Consider the following 18,554-nt stretch of genomic DNA (forward strand, 5'->3'; position numbering starts at 1 on the left):
AATATCAAAATAATTAGAGTGATGTAAATAATCCAGACAAAGTATATACAATCATATGATATGATTTCATTTATATAAAATTCTAGAAAAAGAACCGTAAACTGTAGTGACAGAAGCAGATTAGTAACAGTCCTGGGATACCAGCCTGCAGCCTTTCGCCACCAGCACAGCCTCTCTCTACCCCCTTACCAGTGCATGTGGGCGCACAGAACCCTCACCACCCTGCCAGCATGCACAAATGGGGGAACCCCCACCTACCCTGCCTGCAAGCACATATACATGGACCCACCACTGGCCCACCCCAGTGCTTTTGCTGGCAGCCCCCATTGGAGGGTTGTTGCCAGCAGACTGGGAATACCTTGGCGTCTCCAGTGCAGCAGGGGTTTAACCTTAAGGGGACAGAGAACAAAGACACAGGCCAGGTCCCAACCACCCAGGGATAGAGCACATAGCCCAGGAATGCTAATTTGAGCCTTGGCCCCCTGAAAGCATTCAGAAATGAAGCCAATTGCCTAAACCTAACTCATACCACAGTGAAACCCTTAAGGCATCAGAGAACGTAAAAGCAGAAAGCTCCATACAAAAGACAGCAATTTCAAAGATTAAGGGAACATCAGCCCACACAAACGAGAAAGAACCAAAGCAAGAACTCTGACAACTCAAAAAGACACAGTGTCTTCTTAGCACCAAACAACCACAATAGCTTTCCAGCTATTGTTCTTAACCAGACTGAAATGGCTATAATGACAGACATATAATGCTAAATCTGAATGGCAAGGAAGGTCATCGACATACAGAAGGTTGAAACTCAAGCCAAGGAACATAGCAACGTGGTCCAATAGTTAAAAGATGACATAGCCTTTTTAAGAGAAAAATAAACTGAACTTCTAGAAATGAAAAAATCACTACAGGAATTTCATAAAGTAATTGAAAGCATTATAACAGAATAGACCATGCTGAGGAAAGAATCTCAGAGCTTGAAGACCATTTCTTTGAAACAACACAGGCAGACTAGAAAAAAGAAAAAATAACTTTTTAAATGAACAAAATATCAGAGCAATATGTAGAGACCAAACCTGGGACTTGTTGGCATTCCTGAGATGAAGAGAAAGCAAGCAAATTGGAAAACATATTGGAGAATATTTCCACAAAAATTTTCCCAACCTCACTAGAGATGTTGACACGCAAATTCAGAATATTCAGGGAATCTCTGTGAGATACCATACAAGATGACCATCCCCAAGACACATAGTCATCAGATTCTCCAAAGGCAATGTAAAAGAATAAATCTTAAAGGCAGCTTGGGAGAAGGGGCAGGTCACCCACAAAGGGAACCCCAACAGGCTAACAGCAGGATTTTCGGCAGAAACCTTACAAGTCAGAAGAGATTGGGGACCTATATTCAGCATCCTTAAAGAAAAGAAATTTCAACCAAAAATTGCACATCCAGTCAAACTAAGCATCACAAGCAGAGCAAAAATAAAATCTTTTTCAAACAAGCCAATGCTAAGGGAATTTGTTACCACCATATCTGTCTTATAACAGGTCCTTAAGGGAGAGCAAACCACGGAAAGGGAAGACCATTACATGCATAGCCCTGACACTATAAAGCAAATATATAATCAAATCTATATAAGAACCAGCTACCTGCCACCACAAAATTATACTTACATGCATAGCCCCCTGACACTATAAAAGCAAATATACAATCAAATCTACATAACAACCAGCTAACAACATGATGACAGGATCAAATCTGCACATAACAATATTAACCTTGAATGTAAATGGGATAAATGCCCTATTTAAAAACACAGAGTGGCAAAGTGTATAAAGAAGCAAGATCCAACTACATGCTGTCTTCAAAAGACCATCTCACCTGCAATGACACCCATAAGCTCAAAGTAAAGGGAAGGAGAAAGATCCATCAAGCAAACAAAGTAAAAAAAAAAAAAAAAAAAAGAGCAGAAGGTGCTTTTTCATTTAAGATAAAACACACTTTAAACCAAAAACAATAAAAAAGGACAAAGAAGACATTACATAAAGGGTTTAATTCAACAAGAAGACTTAATGATCGTAAATGATATATGGGCCCAACAGTGAAACACTTGGATTCATAAAACAAGTTTTTAGAGACCTATGAAGAGATGTTGAGAACCACACAATAATAGTGTGGGAGACTATTTTAGTGGGAAACTTCAACACCCCACTGAAAGTGTTATGCAGATCATTGAGGCAGAAAACTAACAAAAGTATTTGGAACATAAACATGGCAGTTGACCAAGTAGACCTAACAGACATCTACAGGTTTTGGGCAGAGCAAGATGGCCTAAAAGAAACAGCTCCAGTCTCCAACTCCCAGCACGAGCGACACAGAACACTGGTGATTTCTGTATTTTCAACTGAGGTACTGGGGTCATCTCACTAGGGAGTGCCAGACAATCAGTGCTGGTCAGTCACTGCAGCCCGACCAGCCAGAGCTGAAGCAGGGCGAGGCATTGCCTCACCTGGGAAGCACAAGGGGGAAGGGAATCCCTTTTCCTAGCCAGGGGAACTGAGACACACAACACCTGGAAAATCGGGTAACTCCCACCCCAATACTGCGCTTTAAGCAAACGGGCACAGCAGGAGATTATATCCCACACCTGGCCGGGAGGGTCCCACACCCACAGAGCCTCCCTCATTGCTAGCACAGCAGTCTGTGATCTAACCGCAAGGCAGCAGCAAGGCTGGGGGAGGGGCGCCCGCCATTGTTGAGGCTTAAGTAGGTAAACAAAGCCGCTGGGAAGCTCGAACTGGGTGGAGCTCACAGCAGCTCAAGGAAGCCTGCCTGTCTCTGTAGACTCCATCTCTGGGGACAGGGCACAGCTAAACAACAACAACAACAACAACAACAACAACAAAAGCAGTAGAAACCTCTGCAGACGCAAACAACTCTGTCTGACAGCTTTGAAGAGAGCAGTGGATCTCCCAACACGGAGGTTGAGATCTGAGAATGGACAGTGGGTCCCTGACCCCTGAGTAGCCTAACTGGGAGACATCCCCCACTAGGGGCAAACTGACACCCCACACCTCACAGGGTGGAGTACACCCCTGAGAAGAAGCTCCCAAAGTAAGAATCAGACGGGTACACTCGCTGTTCAGCAATATTCTATCTTCTGCAGCCTCTGCTGCTGATACCCAGGCAAACAGGGCCTGGAGTGGACCTCAAGCAATCTCCAACAGACCTATAGCTGAGGGTCCGGACTATTAGAAAGAAAACTATCAAACAGGAAGAACACCTATACCAAAACCCCATCAGAACGTCACCATCATCAAAGACCAGAGACAGATAAAACCACAAAGATGGGGGAAAAGCAGGGCAGAAAAGCTGGAAATTCAAAAAATAAGAGCACATCTCCCCCTGCAAAGGAGCGCAGCCCATTGCCAGCAACGGATCAAAGCTGGACTGGAGAATGACTTTGACGAGATGAGAGAAGAAGGCTTCAGTCCATCAAACTTCTCAGAGCTAAAGGAGGAATTACGTACCCAGTGCAAAGAAACTAAAAATCTTGAAAAAAGAGTGGAAGAATTGAAAGCTAGAATAATTAATGCAGAGAAGGTCATAAACGAAATGACAGAGATGAAAACCATGACACGAGAAATACGTGACAAATGCACAAGCGTCAGTAACCGACTCGATCAACTGGAAGAAAGAGTATCAGAGATTGAGGATCAAATGAATGAAATGAAGCAAGAAGAGAAACCAAAAGAAAAAAGAAGAAAAAGAAATGATCAAAGCCTGCAAGAAGTATGGGATTATGTAAAAAGACCAAATCTACGTCTGATTGGGGTGCCTGAAAGTGAGGGGGAAAATGGAACCAACTTGGAAAACACTCTTCAGGATATCATCCAGGAGAACTTCCCCAACCTAGTAGGGCAGGCCAACATTCAAATTCAGGAAATACAGACAACACCACAAAGATACTCCTCCAGAAGAACAACTCCAAGACACATAATTGCCAGATTCACCAAAGTTGAAATGAAGGAAAAAATCTTAAGGGCAGCCAGAGAGAAAGGTCAGGTTACCCACAAAGGGAAGCCCATCAGACTAACAGCAGATCTCTCGGCAGAAACTCTACAAGCCAGAAGAGAGTGGGGGCCAATATTCAACGTTCTTAAAGAAAAGAATTTTCAACCCAGAATTTCATATCCAGCCAAACTAAGTTTCATCAGTGAAGGAGAAATAAAATCCTTTACAGACAAGCAAATGCTTAGAGATTTTGTCACCACCAGGCCTGCCTTACAAGAGACCCTGAAGGAAGCCCTAAACATGGAAAAGAACAACCGGTACCAGACATTGCAAAAACATGCCAAAATGTAAAGACCATCGAGGCTAGGAAGAAACTGCATCAACTAACGAGCAAAATAACCAGTTAATATCATAATGGCAGGATCAAGTTCACACATAATAATATTAACCTTAAATGTAAATGGACTAAATGCTCCAATTAAAAGACACAGACTGGCAAACTGGATAAAGAGTCAAGACCCATCAGTCTGCTGTATTCAGGAGACCCATCTCACATGCAAAGACATACATAGGCTCAAAATAAAGGGATGGAGGAAGATCTACCAAGCAAATGTAGAACAAAAAAAAGCAGGCATTGCAATCCTAGTCTCTGATAAAACAGACTTTAAACCATCAAAGATCAAAAGAGACAAAGAAGGCCATTACATAATGGTAAAGAGATCAATTCAACAGGAAGAGCTAACTCTCCTAAATATATATGCACCCAATACAGGAGCACCCAGATTCATAAAGCAAGTCCTTACAGACTTACAAAGAGACTTAGACTCCCATACAACAATAATGGGAGACTTCCACACTCCACTGTCAACATTAGACAGATCAACGAGACAGAAAGTTAACAAGGATATCCAGGAATTGAACTCATCTCTGCACCAAGCGGACCTAATAGACATCTATAGAACTCTCCACCCCACATCAACAGAATATACATTCTTCTCAGCACCACATCGCACTTATTCCAAAATTGACCACATAATTGGAAGTAAAGCACTCCTCAGCAAATGTACAAGAACAGAAATTATAACAAACTGTCTCTCAGACCACAGTGCAATCAAACTAGAACTCAGGACTAAGAAACTCAATCAAAACCGCTCAACTACATGGAAACTGAACAACCTGCTCCTGAATGACTACTGGGTACATAAGGAAATGAAAGCAGAAATAAAGATGTTCTTTGAAATCAATGAGAACAAAGATACAACATACCAGAATCTCTGGGACACATTTAAAGCAGTGTGTAGAGGGAAATTTATAGCACTAAATGCCCACAAGAGAAAGCAGGAAAGATCTAAAATTGACACTCTAACATCACAATTATAAGAACTAGAGAGGCAAGAGCAAACACATTCAAAAGCTAGCAGAAGGCAAGAAATAACGAAGATCAGAGCAGAACTGAAGGAGATAGAGACACAAAAAACCCTCCAAAAAAGCAATGAATCCAGGAGCTGGTTTTTTGAAAAGATCAACAAAATTGACAGACCACTAGCAAGACTAATAAAGAAGAAAAAAAGAGAGGAATCAAATAGACGCAATAAAAAATGATAAAGGGGATATCACCACCGACCCCACAGAAATACAAACTACCATCAGAGAATACTATAAACACCTCTACGCAAATCAACTAGAAAATCTAGAAGAAATGGATAATTTCCTGGACACTTACACTCTCCCAAGCCTGAACCAGGAAGAAGTTGAATCCCTGAATAGACCAATAGCAGGCTCTGAAGTTGAGGCAATAATCAATAGCCTACCCACCAAAAAAGTCCAGGACCAGATGGATTCACAGCCAAATTCTACCAGAGGTACAAGGAGGAGCTGGTACCATTCCTTCTGAAACTATTCCAATCAATAGAAAAAGAGGGAATCCTCCCTAACTCATTTTATGAGGCCAACATCATCCTGATACCAAAGCCTGGCAGAGACAACAAAAAAAGAGAATTTTAGACGAATATCCCTGATGAACATCGATGCAAAAATCCTCAATAAAATACTGGCAAACTGGATTCAGCAGCACATCCAAAAGCTTATCCACCATGATCAAGTGGGCTTCATCCCTGGGATGCAAGGCTGGTTCAACATTCGCAAATCAATAAACGTAATCCAGCATATAAACAGAACCAAAGACAAGAACCACATGATTATCTCAATAGATGCAGAAAAGGCTTTTGACAAAATTCAACAGCCCTTCATGCTAAAAACGCTCAATAAATTCGGTATTGATGGAACGTATCTCAAAATAATAAGAGCTATTTATGACAAACCCACAGCTAATATCATACTGAATGGGCAAAAACTGGAAAAATTCCCTTTGAAAACTGGCACAAGATAGGGATGCCCTCTCTCACCACTCCTATTCAACATAGTGTTGGAAGTTCTGGCTAGGGCAATCAGGCAAGAGAAAGAAATCAAGGGTATTCAGTTAGGAAAAGAAGAAGTCAAATTGTCCCTGTTTGCAGATGACATGATTATATATTTAGAAAACCCCATCGTCTCAGCCCAAAATCTCCTTAAGCTGATAAGAAACTTCAGCAAAGTCTCAGGATACAAAATTAATGTGCAAAAATCACAAGCATTCTTATACACCAGGAACAGACAAGCAGAGAGCCAAATCATGAATGAACTTCCATTCACAATTGCTTCAAAGAGAATAAAATACCTAGGAATCCAACTTACAAAGGATGTAAAGGACCTCTTCAAGGAGAACTACAAACCACTGCTCAGTGAAATCAAAGAGGACACAAACAAATGGAAGAACATACCATGCTCATGGATAGGAAGAATCAATATCGTGAAAATGGCCATATTGCCCAAGGTTATTTATAGATTCAATGCCATCCCCATCAACCTACCAATGAGTTTCTTCACAGAATTGGAAAAAACTGCTTTAAAGTTCATATGGAACCAAAAAAGAGCCCGCATTGCCAAGACAATCCTAAGTCAAAAGGACAAAGCTGGAGGCGTCAGGCTACCTGACTTCAAACTATACTACAAGGCTACAGTAACCAAAACAGCATGGTACTGGTACCAAAACAGAGATATAGACCAATGGAACAGAACAGAGTCCTCAGAAATAATACCACACATCTACAGCCATCTGATCTTTGACAAACCTGAGAGAAACAAGAAATGGGGAAAGGATTCCCTATTTAATAAATGGTGCTGGGAAAATTGGCTAGCCATAAGTAGAAAGCTAAAACTGGATCCTTTCCTTACTCCTTATACGAAGATTAATTCAAGATGGATTAGAGACTTAAATGTTAGACCTAATACCATAAAAACCCTAGAAGAAAACCTAGGTAGTACCATTCAGGACATAGGCATGGGCAAGGACTTCATGTCTAAAATACCAAAAGCAACTGGCAGCAAAAGCCAAAATTGACAAATGGGATCTCATTAAACTAAAGAGCTTCTGCACAGCAAAAGAAACTACCATCAGAGTGAACAGGCAACCTACAGAATGGGAGAACATTTTTGTAATCTACTCATCTGACAAAGGGCTAATATCCAGAATCTACAAAGAACTCAAACAAATATACAAGAAAAAACAAACAACCCCATCAAAAAGTGGGCAAAGGATATGAACAGACATTTCTCAAAAGAAGACATTCATACAGCCAACAGACACATGAAAAAATGCTCATCATCACTCGCCATCAGAGAAATGCAAATCAAAACTACAATGAGATAACATCTTACACCAGTTAGAACGGCAATCATCAAAAAATCAGGAAACAACAGGTGTTGGAGAGGATGTGGAGAAATAGGAACACTTTTACACTGTTGGTGGGATTGTAAACTAGTTCAACCATTATGGAAAACAGTATGGCAATTCCTCAAGGATCTAGAACTAGATGTACCATATGACCCAGCTATCCCACTACTGGGTATATACCCAAAGGATTATAAATTATTCTACTACAAAGACACATGCACACGTATGTTTATTGCGGCACTATTCACAATAGCAAAGACTTGGAATCAACCCAAATGTCCATCTGTGACAGACTGGATTAAGAAAATGTGGCACATATACACCATGGAATACTATGCAGCCATAAAAAAGGATGAGTTTGCGTCCTTTGTAGGGACATGGATGCAGCTGGAAACCATCATTCTTAGCAAACTATCACAGGAAGAGAAAACCAAACACCGCATGTTCTCACTCATAGGTGGGAACTGAACAATGAGATCACTTGGACTCGGGAAGGGGAACATCACACACTGGGGCCTATTATGGGGAGGGGGGAGGGGGGAGGGATTGCATTGGGGAGTTATACATGATATAAATGATGAATTGATGGGTGCTGGCGAGTTGATGGGTGCAGCACACCAACATGGCACAAGTATACATATGTAACAAACCTGCAGATTATGCACATGTACCCTAGAACTTGAAGTATAATAAAAAAAAAAAAAAGAAAATTAAAAATGTAATAATCTAAATTATAAATTTCCCTTCTGAAAATTTAACCCAAAGAATATTTTTAAAATTATTTCTTATATGAGCCAGCAATGTGAATTAAAATATTTAGTCTGTAGTAAGGCTTAGAAATCTGCATTTTTAATAAATACTTCTGTTGTAGATGATACAGATCATCCCCCTTCAATAAGAAAAGAACAGATATTATATATTTGAATTCTTCCTCTCTCAACTGACAGTTCAATGACTTTGGCAAACTATGTAAACTACACTTCCAAATCTTTGTGTCTTCAAAACAGGAGTATTCACAACTACCTCATAAAATTAAATGATATATTGATTTAATACTCAAAATCCCAGTGATATGTATTGTTGCTGCTCATGATATTGTCTTACATATAACTAGATTCAAATGGTACTAATGTTTAACTTCAGAACACAAATGCAATTTACTCGCTACTTGGGAATTCCTCTTCCTTGATGAACCACTTTTTCAACTGCTTCCTTGCCAAAACTACTATGGTTGTTACAATGAGAATAGGAAGAACAATGGAGAAACCTAGAAGCCAGGTGTTTTCAGTCCTCCCAGATGCTCTTTCCATGATTGAATCTAAAAACAGAAATACAAAAATAAATAAATAAATAAAAAATTAAACTATCTACTTTTATTTTCAAGTTGTAACAATTCATTAAAATGTTCTGAATTTGTATTGTTATTCAAGGAATGTGGAAAAAAATCATCATAGAATTGTAATCATAATCCTTGGGGCTATCTCTACAACCTTTCATTCTAAAAGCATGGTAACCAAGTTTTGGAAAGGTCAAAAGTATTCAAGTCTCACGGCAGCTACAGCAAAATCTCATTTTAACCCTCTAAGTAGGGACAAAAAAATTCAGTGATCTACAACATGGGATTGTGTAATTGCATGGTTATCCAAAAATGCACTCTTACAAGGCGCATTATCAAAGGAATTCAGTGTATTTGTGTATATCCTATTTTTCTTTGGTAGATTGTTGGCTTTTGGCCTTGGGGATCATGTTTATAAATGGGGTCATCGCAATGCTACTAAAAGGACACTGGCATAAAAATCAGAAGAATTGATTCCTAATCCTAATTCTGTCCTTTGCTATCACTGTACATCCCCAGTGTGTAGACCAGCACCTGGACCTGGCATATATTAAGAGTTCAATAAACATTTGCTAACTCAATAAATGAATGCATGACAGAAATGGAAGCCGTGGTGCACAAACAGAATAATATGCCAGCATCACTTCTGTCATCTCCTAAGCAGAAACCGATGGATTTTTCTGATTTAAATGATAAACTCTTTCAGAGCAAAATATTGTCTTCTATTTCATTTCTTCTATAACAGAAACACACTAACAGTACTAGACGCAGAGCAAATGTTTGTTTAGAGTTGAGGTCACAGGATCAGTCATAAAGCTGAGGAAGAGAGGTTGAAAATATTCTAAAAGACAGAGTCAATGATATCAGTAAAGAGAAATTTTAAAAGGTATTCAGCTTCAAGTATGATATTTTAATGTCAGAAAAAAGAGCAAGACAAGATCGGGCACATTCAGGCTGGTATGGCCATGGACAATAAGGCTATAGTCACCAAAACAGCATAGTACTGATATAAAAATAGACACAGAGACCAAAGGAATGGAATAGGGAATCCAGAAATAAAGCCAAGTATGTGCAGCCAACTGATCTTCAACAAAGCAAACAAAAACCGTAAAATGGGGAAAGGAGACCCTATTCAATAAATAGCACTGGGATAACTGGCAAGCCATATGTAGAAGAATTAAACTGAATCCTCATCTCTCATCTTATACAAACATCAACTCAAGAGGGATCAAAGACTTAAATTTAAACCTGCAACCATAAAAATTCTAGAATATGACATGAGAAAACTATTCTAGACATTGGCTTAGGCAAAGCATTCATAAGCAAGAACCCAAAAGCAAATGCAATAAAAACAAAGATAAATAGAAGGGACTTAATTAAATTTAAAAGCTTCTGCAAAGCAAAAGATATAATCAGCAGAGTAAACAGACAACCCACAGAGTGGGAGAAAATCTTCACAAACTATGCATCTGACAAAGAACTAATATCCACAATCTATAAGGAACTCAAACAAATCAGCAAGAAAAAAAGCAATTCCATCAAAAAATGGGCTAAGGACATGAATAGACAACTCTCAAAAGAAGATATGCAAATGGCCAACAAACATATGAAATAATGCTCAACATCTCTAATGACCAGGGAAATGCAAATCAAACCCACAATGAAATACCACCTTACTCCTGCAAGAATGGTCCTAATTTAAAAATCAAAAAATAATAGATGTGGGCATGGATGTTCTTAAAGAGGAGTGCTTTGACGCTGTTGGTGGGAATGCAAACTAGTACCACCACTATGAAAAACAGTATGCCAATTTCTTGAAGAACCAAAAGTAGATCTACCATTTGATCCAGCAATCCCACTATTGGAAATCTACCCAGAGGAAGTCATTATATAAAAGTCATTACGTAAAAAGACACTCACACAAATGTTTATAGCAGCACAATTTCCAATTGTAAAAATGTGGAACCAGCCCAAATGCCCATCAATCAATGAGTGGATAAAGAAAGTGTGATATCCTGGAATACTATACAGCCATGAAAAATGACGAGTTCATGTCCTTTGTAGGAACATGGATGAAGCTGGAAACCATCATTCTCAGCACACTATCACAAGGACAAAAAATCAAACACCACATGTTCTCACTCATTGGTGGGAATTGAACAATGAGAACACTTGGACACAGGGTGGTGAACATCACACACCGGAGTCTGTTGTGGGATTGGGGGAAGGGGGAGGGATAGCATGACGAGTTAATGGGTTCAGCACACCAATAGGGCACATGTATACATATGTAACAAACCTGTATGTTGTGCACATGTAGCCTAGAACTTAAAGTATAATATAAAATAAAAATAAAAAAAGAAAGTGTGATATATGTATGGAAAAATGGAATACTACTCAGCCATTAGAAGAACAAAATAATAGCATTCACAGCAACCTGGATGGAGTTTGAGACCATTATTCTAAGTGAAGTAACTCTTCACTTAGAGAATGTAAAACCAAATATCATATGTTCTCACTCGTAAGTGGGAACTAAGCTATGAGGACACAAGGCATAAGAATGATACAATGGACTTTGAGGTATTGAGGCGAAGGATGGGAGTAGGTGAGGTATAAAAGACTACACATTGCATACAGTATACACTGCTCGGGTGATGGCTGCACGAAAATCTCAGAAATCACCAATAAAGAACTTATCCATGTTACCAAAATTCACCTGTTCCCCAAAAACCTATTGAAATAAAAAATTATTTGATTAATTAGTTAATTATAAAGAAAAGAGAGCAAGATTAAGATGGCATGTTTCGTTTCCATTCCTTGAGAGAATTCTGATTACCTTTTCATTACAAATATCAGTTGCCCCGTAAGTGGCAAAATCGAACTCTGTTTTAGTGATGATAAGCAATTTGATACTTTTATTAAATGGATATTTGAAGAGACAGATACTTGCCCATGTCTTCCTTAGGAAATATGGAAAAACCTTTGGAACGTGTTTGGCAGCTTGGAGGATTATAGCCTGGTGAACAAATGCAGTTTTTTCTGGAATCACACACCTAGGATCATTTTGAAAAATTAAATGATTGTTTTAAAATATTTTCTCATTAGAAGGTGATCATCAAGCTTACTTTTGTACCATAATCTAGTGTAATTTTGTTTATTTAGAGCGACAGTCTCACATATCAAATGTTTGGTTTCTTAGACCAAAACACACACACACACACACAAAGCAAAAAAAAAAAAAAAAAAAAAAAAAAAACTATAAAGTGAGGCTCTCAATATTTGCATCAAGAAAATTTGACACCTTAAAATGTTTACCTACAAACTTACCATGCAATTAATATCAAAAATGCATACTTAAATTCTAATGCAAACATGACCCCTCCAGTGACATGCTAGAGCCAGCATATACGAGTCTATCTCTGAGCTATTTTCATCCATTGCTTTATATGTCTCTATTTTATGACAGTAACATACTGTTCTGGTTACTGTACCTTTGTACTATATTTTGAAAAGCTTTGTTCTTCTTTTTAAAAATTGCTTCTAATTATCTGGATTTTTTTAGTTTTATATAAGTTTTTTATTTTCTATTTCTTTGAAAAATAACATGGAGATTCTGATAAGGATTGCATTGAATCTGTAGATAATTTTGACTGTTAGGGATAGTTTAACAGTATTAATTTCTTCAATCCATGGAATATCTTTCAATCTTTTGTGTCTGCTTTAATTTTTTTCATGTTTTATAGCTTTCAGTGTACAAGTCTTTCACCTCCTTGGTTTGTTTTAAACCTAAATATTTTATTCTTTTTGATGCTGTTGTAAATGGGATTGTTTAACTAATCTCCTTTCCTGACCATCTGTTTTTGATGTATAAAAATGTAACTGATTTTTGAGAGTTGTTTTTGTGTCCTGCAACTTTACTGAATTCATTATTTCTTCTACTAATTTTATGGAACCTTTATGGTTTCCTATGTATATAATCATGGCATATTAATATATGAATAGATTGAAAAGATTTTTAAAAATGGACAAACTCTTAGGTAAAATAGCAAGAAAAAAGACTCTAGAAGCTACTTCACTTCTACTTTCTCATTTGGATGCCCTTTATTTCTTTTCTTTGCCTCATTGCTTCATCTAGGAATTCCAATACTATGTTGAATAGAAGTGCACAGAGTGAGTATCCTTGCATTGTTATAGATCTTAAAGTAAAGGCTTTCATTATTTCACCATTGAGTATAATTGTAGCTGTGGAGTTTTTACATATAGGCTTTCTGCTAATCCTAACATATTGAGTTAGGATTCAATTAGCATACCACATTAATTGATCTGTGTATTCTGAACCATCCTTGCACACCAGGAATAAATCCCATTTGGTCATTGTGTATGATTCTTTTAATGTGCGGCAAATATAGTTTGTTAATGTCTTGCTGTAAATTTTTGCATGCATGTTTGTAGATATATTAGCCTGCAATTTTATTTTCTTGTTTAATTCTTCTGTAAATGTTTAACAGAATTCATTTGTGAAGCCCCCTGGTCCTGAGATTTTCTTTGCTAGAAAGTTTTTTTTACTGATTTAATCTCTTTATTTGTTGTTGTTCTGTTCAGGCTATTCTTGATTAAGTCTTGGCAGGTTATATCATTCTAGGAATCTATCAATTTCTTCTAGGTTATCCAATGTGTTGGTGTATAAATATAAACCACAGTATCTTCTTTAAAAATTTCTGTGACATCAGTTGTAATATCTGCTCCTTCATTTCTGATTTTGAGTCTTTTCTTTTTTTCTTGCTATTTTACCTAAGAGTTTGTCCATTTTTTTTATCTTTTCAAAAACTCAGCTCTTCATTTCCTTGTTATCTATTATTTTTCTATTCTCTATCATGTTTGTGCTCTAATCTTCATAACTTCCTACTGCAAACTTAGGGTTTGTTTGTTGAATTTTTTCTAGTTTCTTGAGGTGTAAATTTAGAATGTTTATTTGAAATCTTTATTCTTTTTTAATGTAAGAATTTATCACTATAAATTTCCCTTTAGTACTGTTTTTGCCATATCCCCTTTTTTTTTTTCATTTTTTGTTTGTCTTGAGATATTTTCTAATTTCCCTTTTGATTTGTTGTTTAGCCCAATGGTTGTTCAATTGTGTGTTATTATTAATTTTCATGTATTTGTTAAGTATTTCCACTTTCTTTTAATATTAACTTCTAGCTTCAATCTAATGTGGTCAGAAAATATACTTGGAGTGATGTCAGTCTTCTTAAATTTGTTAAGACTTGTCTCGTGACTTAACATGTGGTAAGCAATTCTGAGCAAAAAGAACAAAGCCAAATGCATAACATTATCTGACTTCAAGTTATACTACAGCGCTATAGTAACCAAATAACCATGGTATTGGCATAAAATGAAATGCCTAGACCAATGGAACAGAATAAAGAACCCAGATACAAATACATGCATTTACACCAATTCATTTTCAACAAAGGCACCAAGAATGCACAACAGAGAAAGAACAGTCTCTTCAATAGATGGCACTAGAAATTCAGTAACTATATGCAGAAGAATAAAACTTGATCATTATCTTTCACTGTGCACAAAAATAAAATCAAAATGTATTCAAGTCTTAAATCTAAGAACCAAAACTATGGGGCGGGAGTGAGCCCAAGATGGCCGAATAGGAACAGCTCCAGCCTCCAGCTCCCAGCATGAGTGATACAAAAGACGGGTGATTTCTGCATTTTCTTTTTTTTTTTTTTTTTTTTTTTTTTGAGATGGAGTCTTGCTCTGTCGCCCAGGCTGGAGTGCAGTGGCTGGATCTCAGCTCACTGCAAGCTCCGCCTCCCGGATTTACGCTATTCTCCTGCCTCAGCCTCCAGAGTAGCTGGGACTACAGGCGCCTGCCACCTCGCCCGGCTAGTTTTTTATATTTTTAGTAGAGATGGGGTTTCACCGTGTTAGCCAGGATGGTCTCAATCTCCTGACCTCGTGATCCAGCCGTCTCGGCCTCCCAAAGTGCTGGGATCACAGGCTTGAGCCACCGTGCCGGGCCGATTTCTACATTTTCAGCTGAGGTACCAGGTTCATCTCACTGGGGAGTGCCAGACAATCGGTGCCGGTCAGCTGGTGCAGCCCGATCAGCCAGAGCTGAAGCAGGGCGTGGCATCGCCTCACCTGGGAAGCTCAAGGGGGAAGGGAATCCCTTTTCCTAGCCAAGGGAAACTGAGACACACAACACCTGGAAAACCGGGTAACTCCCACCCTAATACTGTGCTTTACCAAGGGTCTTAGCAAAGGACACACCAGGAGATTATATCCCACACCTGGCCTGGATGGTCCCATGCCCAAGGAGCCTCCCTCATTGCTAGCACAGCAGTCTGAGATCTAACTGCAAGGTGGCCGCGTGGCTGGGGGAGGGGCGCCAGCCATTGCTGAGGCTTAAGTGGGTAACAAAGGCACCTGGAAGCTCAAATCGGGTGGAGCCCACTGCAGCTCAAGAAGGCCGGCCTGCCTCTGTAGACTCCTCCTCTGGGTACAGGGCATAGTTAAACAAAAAGCAGCAGAAACTTCGGCAGAGGTAAATGCCCCTGTCTGATAGCTTTGAAGAGAGCAGTGGATCTCCCAGCATGGAGGTTGAGATCTGAGAACGGACAGACTGCCTGCTCAAGTGGGTCCCTGACCCCTGAGTAGCCTAACTCGGAGACATCCCCCACTAGGTGCAGACCGACACCTCACACTTCACATGGTGGGGTACACCCCTGAGACAAAGCTTCCAGAGGAAGAATCAGATAGCAACACTCGCTGTGCAGCAATATTTGATCTTCTGCAGCCTCTGCTGCTGACACCCAGGCAAACAGGGTCTGGAGTGGACCTCAAGCAAACTCCAACAGTCCTACAGCTGAGGGTCCTGACTGTTAGAAGGAAAACTAACAAACAGAAAGGACACCCACACCAAAACCCCATCAGTATGTCACCATCATCAAAGACCAAAGGCAGATAAAACCACAAAGATGGGGGAAAAGCAGTGCAGAAAAGCTGGAAATTCAAAAAATCAGAGCGCATCTCCCCCTCCAAAGGAATGCAGCTCCTTGCCAGCAATAGAACAAAGCTGGATGGAGAATGACGTTGATGAATTGAGAGAAGAAGGCTTCAGTCGATCAAACTTCTCAGAAATAAAGGAGGAACTATGTAACCAGCATGAAGAAACTAAAAACCTTGAAAAAAGAATGCATGAATGGATAACTAGAATAATCAATGAAGAGAAGACCTTAAAAGAACTGATAGAGATGAAAACCATAACACGAGAACTACAGGACAAATGCACAAGCTTCAGTAACCAACTCAATCAACTGGAAGAAAGAGTATCAATGACTGAAGATCAAACGAATGAAATGAAGCGAGAAGAGAAGGCTACAGAAAAAAGAGGAAAAAGAAATGAACAAAGCCTCCAAGAAGTATGGGATTATGGGAAAAGACCAAATCTACGTCTGATTGGTGTGCCTGAAAGTGACGGGGAAAATGGAACCAAGATGGAAAACATTGCAGGATATCATCCCAGGAGAACTTCCCCAACTTAGTAAGGCAGGCCAACATTCAAATTCAGGAAATACAGAGAACGCCACAAAGATACTCCTCGAGAAGAGCAACTCCAAGACACACAATTGTCAGATTCACCAAAGTTGAAATGAAGGAAAAAATATTAAGGGCAGCCAGAGAGAAAGGTCGGGTTACACACAAAGGGAAGCCCATCAGACTAACAGCAGACCTCTCGGGAGAAACTCTCCAAGCCAGAAGAGAATGAGGGCCAACATTCAACATTCTTAAAGAGAAGAATTTTCAACCCAGAATTTCATATCCAGCCAAACTAAGTTTCATAAGTGAAGGAGAAATAAAATCCTTTACAGATAAGCAAATGCTTAGAGATTTTGTCACCACCAAGCCTGCCCTACAAGAGATCCTGAAGGAAGCACTAAACATGGAAAGGAACAACAGGTACCAGCCATTGCAAAAACATGTCAAAATGTAAAGTCTATCGATGCTAGGAAGAAACTGCATCAACTAACGAGCAAAATAACCAGCTAATATCATAATGACAGGATCAAGTTCACACATAACAATATTAACCTTAAATGTAAATGGACTAAATGGTCCAATTAAAAGACACAGACTGGCAAAATGGATAAAGAATCAAGACCCATCAGTTTGCTGTATTCAGGAGACCCATCTCACGTGCAGAGACACACATAGGCTCAAAATAAAGGGATGGAGGAAAATCTACGAAGCAAATGGAAAACAAAAAAACTGGGGGCTGCAATCCCAGTCTCTGATAAAACAGACTTTAAACCATCAAAGATCAAAAGAGACAAAGAAGGCCATTACATAATGGTAAAGGGATCAATTCATCAGGAAGAGATAACTATCCTAAATATATATGCACCCAATACAGGAGCACCCAGATTCATAAAGCAAGTCCTTACAGACTTACAAAGAGACTTAGACTCCCATACAATAATAATGGGAGACCTTAACACCCCACTGTCAACATTGGACATATCAACGAGACAGAAAGTTAACAAGGATATCCAGGAATTGAACTCAACTCTGCACCAAGGGACCTAATAGACATCTACAGAACTCTCCACCCCAAATCAACAGAATATACATTCTTCTCAGCACCACATCACACTTATTCCAAAATTGACCACATAGCTGGAAGTAAAGCACTCCTCAGCAAATGTAGGAACAGAAATTATAACAAACTGTCTCTCAGACCACAGTGCAATCAAACTAGAACTCAGGACTAAGAAACTCAATCAAAACCGCTCAACTACATGGAAACTGTCAACATTGCTCCTCAATGACTACTGGGTACATAAGGAAATGAAGGCAGAAATAAAGATGTTCTTTGAAACCAATGAGAACAAAGATACAACATACCAGAATCTCTGGGACACATTTAAAGCAGTGTGTAGAGGGAAATTTATAGCACTAAATGCCCACAAGAGAAAGCAGGAAAGATCTAAAATTGACACCCTAACATCACAATTAAAAGAACTAGAGAAGCAAGAGCTAGCAGAAAGCAAGAAATAACGAAGATCAGAGCAGAACTGAAGGAGATAGAGATACAAAATACCCTCCAAAAAATCAATGAATCCAGGAGCTGGTTTAAAATTGATAGACTGCTAGCAAGACTAATAAAGAAGAGAGAAGAATCAAATAGATGCAATAAAAAATGATAAAGGGGATATCACCACCGACCCCAGAGAACTACAAACTACCATCAAAGAATACTATAAACATCTCTATGCAAATAAAGTAGAAAACCTAGAAGAAATGGATAATTTCCTGGACATTTACACTCTTCCAAGACTAAACCAGGAAGAAGTTGAATCCCTGAATAGACCAATAGCAGGCTCTGAAATTCAGGCAATAATTCATAGCCTACCAAC

At 38.9% G+C, this 18,554-nt stretch overlaps 1 protein-coding gene across 2 annotated transcripts in view; it reads right to left on the minus strand.

The window, feature by feature from the left end:
* LOC104679664 (disintegrin and metalloproteinase domain-containing protein 32) overlaps positions 1-18,554 on the minus strand; it is a 175,420-nt gene that overhangs the window by 17,344 nt on the left and 139,522 nt on the right. For both annotated transcript variants that reach the window (XM_030937474.1, XM_030937475.1), the window contains 2 exons: positions 12,071-12,173; positions 8,946-9,102 (listed from right to left, as the gene is read on the minus strand). In XM_030937474.1, the coding sequence (XP_030793334.1) occupies positions 8,946-9,102; positions 12,071-12,173 (260 nt within the window). The remainder of the gene's footprint in view (positions 1-8,945; positions 9,103-12,070; positions 12,174-18,554) is intronic.

This window comes from Rhinopithecus roxellana, chromosome 9 (genome assembly GCF_007565055.1).
Source record: "Rhinopithecus roxellana isolate Shanxi Qingling chromosome 9, ASM756505v1, whole genome shotgun sequence".
Lineage (NCBI taxonomy): Eukaryota > Metazoa > Chordata > Mammalia > Primates > Cercopithecidae > Rhinopithecus > Rhinopithecus roxellana.